Source organism: Vigna unguiculata, chromosome 3 (genome assembly GCF_037176805.1).
Source record: "Vigna unguiculata cultivar grain cowpea cultivar isolate G323 ecotype 2 chromosome 3, ASM3717680v1, whole genome shotgun sequence".
Classification (NCBI taxonomy): domain Eukaryota; kingdom Viridiplantae; phylum Streptophyta; class Magnoliopsida; order Fabales; family Fabaceae; genus Vigna; species Vigna unguiculata.
In genome coordinates this window covers 5,950,283-5,962,271 of record NC_140794.1, presented here as the reverse complement: position 1 = coordinate 5,962,271, position 11,989 = coordinate 5,950,283, and the positions used below count along the sequence as shown (strand labels likewise).

General features: G+C 26.5%; 1 protein-coding gene across 1 annotated transcript; it reads left to right on the top strand.

The window, feature by feature from the left end:
* Positions 1-7,138: 7,138 nt before the first annotated feature.
* Positions 7,139-8,272, top strand: LOC114177219 (E3 ubiquitin-protein ligase RHA2B-like). Its single transcript, XM_028062486.2, has one exon. The coding sequence runs from the start codon at positions 7,259-7,261 to the stop codon at positions 7,742-7,744; it is 486 nt and encodes a 161-aa protein (XP_027918287.1). The 5' UTR covers positions 7,139-7,258; the 3' UTR covers positions 7,745-8,272.
* Positions 8,273-11,989: the final 3,717 nt, after the last annotated feature.

Genomic DNA, 11,989 nt, shown 5'->3' with positions numbered 1-11,989 from the left:
TGCTGTGCTGTTCACCATGGAAGCTCAGCCAAGCATTTCATAAGGGACAGATTATCATGCACGGTAAGGTTCAATAGTATGAATCTTCATTGTGTTTGATTGTTCACTTAACAATTACAAGAATTACTGAATCAACGCACACACTAATTTACGGTTTACTTTGAAATTTTGAATTATGAATATAATTGATGATAGCGTCTATGGGGGTACACGTATGCTTACAAGTAGTGCTTTTCGTTGTTTATTGTGATTAATTTTTTTTAAAAAGGTGAATTTCTTTCCGATCTTTCAGAGAAAGGAAATTGATTAGTAGATCTTTTTACATATTTGTCTGTTACAGTAATAAGAGGTGAGCATGCTGTGATGTAAATTTTTATGAATTAATGATTATGGTGTTTGATGATGCTTCATCGTGGTCTACACAATTGTATTATGAAATTCGGATATAATGGAAGAATAAATATAAGAACAAACGAAGGTATGAATTTAGAATTAAATTGTAAAGACCAGAAGGAATTGACATAATGGAAATAAATAACTTATTTAGAAAAATATTTGAATTTTTTTTCTTTAAATTGAGTTCATGATCCAATTTAAACTAAAAATGCAAAACAATATTCTTCAAATTTTTATTCTAGTATTCACACGTAAGTCCTATTCTAGTATTTACATTTTAGGTAACAAGTTCTAATGTTTTAGCGACAAGTCTAAACTTTAATAAAAATCCTAATATTTTAGACTTTTTCTTGTTAGGAGTTCGCATTAATAATCAAAATTTTGATTTATGAATGCAATGATGTACTATATCTACATGCACAATCAATTAATTATCTATTCTAATATTGTGTCCAAGATATTCATAAATATGCAATCAATAATTATCATGAAATGTCCTCCTACCTTCAAGCTTCAAGTGTAAATATATTAAGTTTCTTTCTCTCCATGTGTGTTTTTTAACCTATGTGAGACCTTCATAATTAAATTTAGACTTGATTTGATACTTGAATAAATTGTAAGAATATATATATATATATATATATATATATATATATATATATATTTTAATCTTTAGAGATTTTATATCTTTGAATTATTTTTTAATTGTTCTGACTTGTAATTTCAATAACTAACTTTGTGATATCTAATATTATTGATAATGTTTAGCTATTCAATATTTCACTCATTCGATTGATAATTTTTTCAAATATCTGATATTTTCACTTATTTGATAAATATAATTCACATTTTTATTTTTTATTTTTTTATTAAATAAGACATAAAAACAAATAAAATAAAAATATGATAATGCTAAATATCAAGATATAAAATTCGAATAAAATAACTACAGGCACAAAAGAAGGTATGAATCGAAAGATATTAAGTCAAAAATACAGATTGGAAGGTGATATTCCTCATCACAATTAAGGGATCTACCAAAATTGAAATGCCAAATCCAGAATGTGTCAGTACAACATTGGTTGAAGGTACTACTGTAGAACGTACACACAAGTTAGCAGCAATTCAGTGAGAAAAGATGGATAAATGAAATGGAATCAAGCCACTACAATAGAAAGAATCTACACTCGAGGAAAAATAGTAACATATCTTTTAATATATATATTTCTAATATTTTTAGTTACAGTTTATTAGAAACTATAAAATAACAAGTGAAGATTCAATAAGAAAATATATCTATATACAAAAGTGTTTTTTCAATAAATAATAATAATGATAACAACACTAATATTTATCAATAAATGTTAGTAATTAATATATTAGCGTCACATATATTTAGGTCCTCTCGTGAGTAGATCAAAACGTTATAAATTATAAGTCCAAAATGTCGATGAACAATAAATCGTAATAAATAAAATAGAAGTTGTAACTAATTTTATTTATTGCTTTATTTCTATGAACGTGCGAACAAATTTACATTTTTAATAATAAAATAAATCTTTTTTGGTGATATTTTAAAGAAAATTATTACAAATATATATATATATATATATATATATATATATGACAATTTTTATACCATTTCACAACATAAAAATCTTTTACATCATTAAATAAAAAGTGATGACATACAAACCAAGTCAAGTTTGAGAATTTATGTATAAGGAAAATAAGTACTTTATTTTCATAAAATGTTTGAAAATAAAAACCAAATATTATAAAAGTTTATAGTTTGACTTGATGAGATAAATTCCATTTGGGTATAATGTATTTTTAACCTTAAATTCGTTTTTAATTCACTTTAGTTCTTACATAAAAGTTATGTATATTTGTTCTGTTGATATATTAAATTTTGATGTCAATATGTTAAATAAAGATCTAATAATACGTGATCTAATAATGATTATAGTTTTTTGTTTTTTCATAAAATTCATTTCCAACTCTTTAATTTTTTAATCACTCTCACTCTTTTATCCTTCAAAAAATTTACATTCAATACATTTATGACAAGTCTTATTCCTCGTTACTCTTCATCTCTTGTTCCTCCTGTTAAATACTGTTATTTAGTAAATATATAATAACCATTAGGCCTGTTTATCAGTTTACTTTAATTTTTATTTAAGTTTACCTAAATTAAATATACAGTTTAATATAGTTTGATTCAATTTAGTTTTAATTTAATATAAAATTCAAAATAAACTAAATCAATGATTTACAATTTGGTTTGGATTCATTTTGAATTTTATTATGTAAAATCATTTCTTTATAATAGTTACCATGAAATTGTTAAACATTTTATTATGAAAAATTGTCAAATAAAATATTATACGTCTGTACAATTATTGTTATTTAAATTTCTATCATATTTATAAATAAGTAAAAGGTTACAATTTATCAATTTTTATAAATATATTAAGAGCAGTACAATTAAGTCATAAAAGAATACTCAAAAGTTTTACTCATATATCATTATTGATTGTGATTTAACTCGAAATATATAATATTACATTTACATGCAAGAGATAATATAGTTTTCTTCTTGTCTTAAAAGAATAATTTTAACCAAATTATTATTGTTGTTTTATTGAGTTTTGAATGATATCATATGGTTACCCAACTTTTCATGTGAGTTGAGTTACATGCAGCAAAAACAATGCTAATTCATTTTCTTTTTATATATTAAGACATTACAATCTTTTAATAGCGTAGAATTTTCATATTTTCCATTGTTTATTAGGCGTTATATCTTTTTCCCTGGATATAGTCCTCTATCATTAAAGATAAATATAAATAGAGATTAGAGTAGGAATGGCTATTTCATACTCATCTTTATAAAAAAAATTTATTCTTTTATTTTTTTTATTTAAATTCAACAAGTATTAAACTTTTCTTCTATCTTTATCCTCATCTCCACCGGATAATGGGCCAAGTTTTCTTATTATTTCAATATTAATTTTAATAAAATTTTATAAAATAATAAAAATTACAGTAAAAGAAATATAATATTATCAAATATTTAATATTAGGAGGATAGTTGTTTCTTCAATATCAAATACTTTAAAATAAATTATAATTGTTTACATTTTACATTAAAATACCAAATAAAACTTCATGAGAATCAAAACATTTATTAAATTTGCAAACATTAATGAAACTGAGTTGATAAAATTTAAAATTATTTTTAAAATAATATAAAAGAAAAATAAATATTCAAATTAAAATATATTTTAAATGTTTGTTTACTTCAATTTTTTAAATTCTAATGAACCTCTTTTTAATATATTAATAAAAGTTATAATACATCCCTTGATCAAAAATAATAAATATAATAATAAAATTTTGACATAGATCTTGTATCTTTTGAACTCCAATATATGTTGGATGATGATAAAAAAATATATTTATGACAATTACATTAAATTTTTATATTGTAGTAAATAAAAGTTATTTATACAATTATAGTGAAAAAATTACAATAAATAAATAAATATATATATATATATATATATATATATATATATATATATATATATATATATAGCGGGGACATGTATTATGGCAGAGATATGTACATCCTCATACTCATTCTCATATCCAATTGAAAAAATCAAAAATTTTCTATATTCACACCCATTCCTATTCAATGTAGAGATTTCTTGTCAAAACGAAATAGATTCAAACAATATCTACAGGATGAATTTATTTGCCATCTCTAAATATAAATACACTTTTTTTCCGATTCTCTAAGATGTTTTCTAAAAACAAACAAAAGTTCTAGATTCAAGCTGAATAATAATATCTCAAATTTATCTCATCAAATTTAAGGTGTGTAAAATTGTGATGAACAAAGCAACAAAAAGCAATAAAAGATATGTAAATAAAAATCAGCGGTTCAGAAATCAACATCACACTTTAAAACTCTTACGGATATTATTGGAAGCCGTCATCATCATCTTACCTTTTTTGCAATCCTAATCACCAAATTTGTCCTACGTGTTACCATGATAGGTTTGCAAATGCATTCATTATGATTGACTTTGCATTTATTTTTCACACCTTTGTCTCCTCAAACCTTTTATCCGTTTTTGTATGATTTTGGATACTAATAAATAATCCTAAAATGTTGAAAATTATATATCAACCGAACATAAAACAAATTTATAATATATAATTATTATTAATCTCACTTTTCAATTCAGTTTTATAACGTTGAATAATTAACTATAAAATCTATATTTTAAAATGAAATTTAAGATGAAACTCAGAACAAATCCATGTCTTAAATTTGTGCTGATCATAGGCACGGGAGAAAGCTCTACCAATGCTTGATAACAAGTTTACACATATCGTGAAATCCAAAGACCTTGTTTTTTATAATTGTCTCATTTGTTTTACGTTAAGTTTGGTTTGAAGTATTAGATAAATGGATAATGATATTTTGATAACTAAATTTTCACAATTTTCTCTTACAACATGAAATACAATCTCATGAAATACAATCTCTTAAATGGTTTTGGAATATTGAGAAAGAAAATAAAAAATAAAAAATAATTAGAAAATAATATCTAAAATTATAAGAAAAAGTTGTTAAAATTTAATAATAAAAAATCAGTGTATACGTCTAGAAAATATATTCTAAAAAATAGAAGAAAGACAGGTTCCATGGCAACTTGACATTTCAATTTATATCATGAAATGTTAGCATATGTTGGAATTTATTGAATCAGTGTGTGCGCGCGTCCCACAACACGTTATTGGTAATAAAGTCACGTATTGGACTCAAATATTTTCAATTAATCCATGAAGTTTCATTACGACAAACTTTGTATTATATTCTATCTTTTTATTACAAAGTAATTCATAAAATAATAATATACTCCTTAATCCTTGAAAGTTTTGTTTTTTTTTAATTGTTATTTTTTATTTCTATACAATTTGAAATTACACTTATAGTATATATAAATTATTTTTAAATAGTCAAATTTTAATGTTCAAACTAGGGATGATAAATAAATTTGTTGTTGTAGGTATTGTCTAAACTTATCTCCGTTGACTGGATATGAATATGAGGAATATCCAATTTTTTCAATTGGGTATTAAGATGAGATGAAAAAGTATATATTCCTCTCCTCCTTGTTTTTGTACCCGCCATAATACTCATCTCCATTTAAATTATTAAAACATTACATACTCTCTATTTTTTATTGCTTTTAATTGTTTGACTTGTCTTGAAACTTATTTGTATCTCCAAGATATTTTTCTTCTTATCATAGTATTTATGTAATTTTGTTCAAATGATGTATGTCAATTAAATATTTTTAATATCTCACATTTGAATATTTCTACTTTTTTAAATACTTTTATTTATTATATTTTCTTTTCGCATTAGAATGTTTAATACTCTAAATTTAAAGGTTCAATAGCACCAACCTTTCATTTACTATGTTATATTATCTTCTTTATTTTATTACTATTAATTTTTGTTTCATTATTTGAAGAACTATTTATTTTCACTAAAATAATTTCGTTCTCTTAACATTGACTTGGTTGATATTTGACAAGTTTTCTTTGATCTCTAAGGTGTTTTTCATCTTATCATACCTTTAATTATACATTTGTTTTCCTTTGTGTGATTTCATTCAATAGTCTCTCAAATTGTTTCTAAAACACATTTGATTATTTTCTTAATATTTTCATTTGTTGTTTATTTTTATCATGTAAAATACTACTTTTATATTTTTTATATAATTATTTTATTTTCTAACTCATTATCATACATGTAATTTTTTCACTATAATTATATAAATAATTCTTGACAACACTTTTCCAAGAAACTTGTGCAACACTAGATAATTCTTGCAATTCATAACTCAATTAGACAACAAATTTCACAAAAACAATAATAAAACTCTTTTTTTTCTTTTTTATCAAAGTGCAACAATATATGATAAAGACTTCACTGGAATTGAGTTTCATGATTCAATTCAAAGTAAAAGCACTAAACAATGTACTTCTAATATATTCTCTAGTATTAGCACATTTTATAACAAGTTATAATATCTTAGCAACAAGTCTAAACTCTAATAAAAATTTATGTTTAGCAACTTTTATTATAAGATCGCATTAATGATAAAGATTTTGATGTTATGAATAACTAAATGTTCCACATCTTTGTCTAGCATGTGAAAAGTATTATAGACTATTGATCTAGTTACTAAATTCCTTTGTATACGACCTTGTTACAGTACAACAAACCCGATATAGATCCGATATAAACCCGATATAGATCCGATATAGACCCGATATAATTGCTGAAAAAGTTGGACCCTGGTTTGGGCCACAAACACCTGTATATTGAAGCATTATTCCTACGTGGGCCTCCGGAGCTTATTTCATATTCTTGTCCACAGAGATACGGAAATGAAGAGATTAGATGTTCTACTTCACTAATAACTCTACCAAAGACGGTTTAATTTCTTGTAATATTGATTATCTAAGTTTGGGATGAGTAGACACGAGTTTATTCTAATACGAGTAGTGATGTGGAGAAGTAGTTGCCAGCATTAACTACACTAAATCTTTCACTAAAAGAGTTTTACCCTGCACGATAATATTCAATTTAGTTTAAAAGCGTGTTTGGATAAAAAAGTTATAGTTTGGGTATGTAGGAAAAAAAAAAATGGAAGGCATGTTATAATGGATAAGTGAAATTATTGCGCGGGTGGGTGCATTGATTGCTGTTTTATTTCCCAGAGAGACAGAAAATTTGTGTGGTGGAACTTAGGAAGAAGTAGAAGAAGCCATGACAAGGTCTGTGTGTGAGTTCTTGTATGAGCTTTATGCCAAGACCATAGTCCTTGTAACATACATGCTAATACAACTTATCCTTATCATTCGCTACCTTAAGTCAAACACACCTGCAATATCGACCACCCAATACCTCAGTTTCATCGAAGAGAAGAACCCCGCAATTCGTTGCACCACCAGACTCAAAGCAGAGCACATAGACTGCAGAGTGTGTCTCTCTGAGTTCCAGGAAGGGGAGAAGGTGAGGAACCTCAACTGCAGACACACTTTTCACAAGGATTGCTTGGACCAGTGGTTGCAGCAATACTGTGCTACTTGCCCACTCTGCAGACACAAGGTTTTGCCAGATCATGTTGTCGCCAACTACAACCTCCTTCAAAATCAGGTACAAGAAGAAGAAGAGTACGATGGCAATGATCACCAACTCATCTTTTTGTTATCTGCATTAAGGGGTGGTAGCACTTTGCACACGTATCTCTGATCCCCTTTTCCGGATTATTCATTCCTTCACAACAATATTCATTCATGCATCCTTAGAGTTTTGTACCTTTTCCTCTTTCCGATATCCAAGGTTATATATCTATATATATATATAGTAAAAGATAGACTCTAGCTACTTTCACTGCTATTCTGCGTAGCTTAACTCTTTGAATTTCGGTTTGGTGCATTTTGGAAACGGTTTTAGTTGGATGCTGCAGAGTCCACATCGGACATACACCAAAAAGGAGATGTATTTGAAAAGCCTTCACTTTTTTCTTTCTCAACAGATGATAGTGTCTGAATTCAAAACAGAGTCTGCACTTCAAAAGTTCTCAGCGAAAGGGTCGATGGTTGTTGTTCTTGTTGCTGTTGTAGTGATTAGTGATTAGACACTTCACATTATAGGAAAATCTTGTAACAGAACTTGTGTGAGAAAACTTGTTGAACTCTGCTAACAAGTTTAGTTCATAGTATAGTGTAATAGTAATAAAGTGAAAATAAATACAAAATGGAGACTGTGTTTGTTCCAGTGATGTATGTGAAAGATGTTGATGGAGTAAAAAACCTTACATGTTTCTCAAAGAGGTAAATTGTTGAACTGTAGGAGTAGATAGACATTGAAATGGTGCAATAATAAATGGTAGGTGAAAAGGTTAAATGATTTGTTGATGCATGATGTAGAAGAGAATTCTCAGAAGTGAGACAGAGCTAGCTTTATCTTTATGGGATGAGTCCCCACAAGGCAGTGGTAGTCACATGCAAGAGCACAGGAATTAGCTGTCACCACTCATTCTATCTTTTAACCGTGGACAAGTTAATTATTTCAAGGTTTATGCAGTACAATTTTACAACATTTGAAGGTCCTACAAATTACAGAATTTACGTTTGTATATGTATATGTGTATAGCTTCCCCATCTGAGACAAAAGTAGATGCAGAATTAGAATGGTAGTGTTTATATTTTTGACCTGACTTAGCAGTGTTGCTTTTAATGCATAATAGCTTATTATTATGTCCTAATTTTGAATCCAGGACCACTCACTACACAGTCCTTTTCCCTTTCCCTGTGCTTGCTTTGAGCTGCATAGAAAATGTGGCTATGGCCACACTAGGTCTATGTTCAAAGATAGGTTCAATGGACCACAAGAGTGGTGTAGAGTGCAGCCTTTTCAATTTCAAATGGTCACTGATTGTAGCATGGGCATGCTCCATGTGCAATTCTACAACTGCAGATTTAAACCTTCCATCAACCAGCTACCTCTTTCTTCCACTTTACATCATTTTTCTCTTTCTGCTTTTTCATTAAATATGTGTTTATATTCTGATATGTGTTAGAATAAGCTCAAATGACTGAGTTCGTCAAACAATCATTTGAAGTAACTTAACTTTCTTTCACAAGATATCATAAACTAATGAACGAGTTATGAAAGAAGAAATCATAAATTAAAAACTAGTTTATTTGTCATATGAAAACACTTTCATTCTCTGTTGGCAGGAACAGACGTACTTGTTATTTTCTCTCTGTCTCTATTTATATTTCAGTGTATTACTTTTATATTGTATTATGTTTATTATTATTATTATTATTGATGTTGTTTTTACTTGTAAGTGAGGCGTTTCTAAAAAAGAAAATGTAGAGATTAATAGAAAATAAGAATGAGTACTTTGTTATAAGATTATAAATGCTCGCGTGATATGTAGGTACACTAGTTTATAGACTCTGGCACTTTTGGTCGTGTTTGAATAAATAAAGGGTTTCGTTTTAAGTTCTCTGAATTATTTTTTTGTCTTAACCTTTTAATGTATCGAAATAATATAAATTATTACTATGTTAAAATGATTTTAATTCTTAAATTTTAATATAAAATTAAATTTATTTTTTATTAAAATTTTGATGTATTTTTGTGTTAAACTTTAAAAATGAATAAATATAATTTTTTTTAACTCAATTACGTTAAATTTTATTGATGTATTAAATATGTGATATTAGGGTGAGAAAGTGTTAGATAATATAAACAACTTAAATTATAATATAGAACGAATTTGATACATAAAAAAATCTAACCTAAATGGATTAAAGAATTATATTTATATACTTTTAAAATTTGTTCATCAAAATATATTGAGATTTTGGATAAAAACAAATTTTAATTTGACGAAAAAGTTTATATTAAAAAATATATTTAATTATTATTATTATTATTATTATTATTATTATAATTTATGTTTATCAACAATATTAATAACTGTATAACAACTTCGTGGGCTTGTTTAATTATGTTAAAATTGTGTAGGATTTGAATACTTAATTTTATTATGGAGATCTAATTTTCTGATGCGAAGGAGAGGTAGGTGATGAAATTGAATGGAGTAGGGCAAAGGGCAAGTATATATAATTATAAACTCATAACTTCAAATTGGACACTTGTCATGCGTTCAAATTGCATGGACCGCTAGTGCTAATTTTGCTACAGAAAATAATTTTGTCATTTTTATACAACCTTACAGAGACAGAAAATAACATATAAGAAAACAACGTTACCAAATTACAAACAAAAATATAATTGTTTTCTTGGACTGAATAACTTGAAATTCATTTTCATTGGGAATAGTAAACTACTTTTGAAATGGGAAAGTTTTACCACTTTCATGTAATTTTTATTTGAAAATTACTAAATGGGTAAAAACACTATAGTTGTTATGGGTTGAAGATAAAGAGTAAATTTGTGAATTTATTTTTATATATTATTCTTATTTATTTGTACATTATAAAACTCTCACTATTAATACCAACAATTTGATGCAATTATAAGGATTTGACAAACAGTTTAAAAAGTACAAAGATGTTGATTTAGATCTCTCTTTAAATTATTAAGTATGGTTATTTAAAATGATATCTTGAAGCAAGTCAATAAAATTGTTAATCAAACATTTATTATTATACTAAAATCTATAATAGATAGTTGTAATAACTCTTCAGAAAATATGACAGCATCATGATTTAATTATGACATCTACGTCTATATTTGAGGATAATTAATATGATTATAACCATCTTCTCATTTGGTAATCGAACTTCTTTTATTACATATATCTTAATTTTTAATATCTATATACAAGAGGAGATCTTCTTGAACTTGTTGTCTTCTTTTCAAACTTTTAGAGTTTTGTATATGTATAATGAGAATTTATGGAAAGTAAATTGAGTAATAAAATATAAATTAAATATAAAAAAGAATAAAAAATTTATTAAGATTTTTTTTTTATATTTTTTATTTGTCTCTTGATTTATTTATCGCTTTCTTTTCATTTTTTACTCCTTCACATATTGTTTTACAGAAAAAAGATGTTAAACATAAACTTATTTTTCTGCTCTCATTTCTTACATATTTTGTTTCATTATAAAGAAAACAAAAACTTTTCATTGTTCTGAGAACGTTAATTATACCTTTTATGATTGTCTAATTTCGTGAATAAAATCAATTCTCTTAAGTTTATTTTATTTTTGCATTTTGTTATGTTTAGTTACTTTGTGCTAGTTTTATATCTAATTTCCATTTAAGTTTATAAAATAAGTGAATATAAAACAATTATGGTGGAGGAAAACAAACTCGAATTTAAGGAAGTTTGATTGGACAACTCAATAATAAATCTGAGGAAAATAACCATGTTGGGTGCCACCTTTCTTGATGGGCGGAGGAGCTTATCGCTAGTCGAGACATGAAGAAGGGGGTTGGCGACATCAGGCAGTGGCTGTTAGCGTCAGGGTGGTGGATAAACAACAACAAGCGATGGTCCTGGCAAATGTCGATGTTTAAGGTGGTGTCAGGCGGTAATCTAATGATGTTGAGCGGTGCTCTGGCATAAGCTATCCCTTCTCCATTTAATTTACTGTGCCCAACAATATTGGGATTGTGCCAGGTGGTGTCAACGCTAATATGATAAATTTAGGTACTTATTCATGTTTTCTACGAGAGTTTCAGGCATTCCTGATCTAATTGTTTATTTTTGTTATATTATTGTCAATAATTAAATATATAAATTTTGAGTGTATTATTTTGAGTCCTCCAAAATTATTCATCAATATTTGTCATTCTATGTGTGTGATATTATTGAATCAAACATTTATATGTAAACCAAACACCTTTTATATAAATTAAAAAAAAAAATTAAAACGCAATTAGTGATAATAAATTGGTTGTTGTTTCTTAAAATCAGTATGTACTTTATAGAATAATTATACCAAA

Excerpts from the sequence above, each read along its gene's own strand:
- LOC114177219 (XM_028062486.2), top strand. The coding sequence starts at position 7,259 with ATGACAAGGTCTGTGTGTGAGTTCTTGTATGAGCTTTATGCCAAGACC.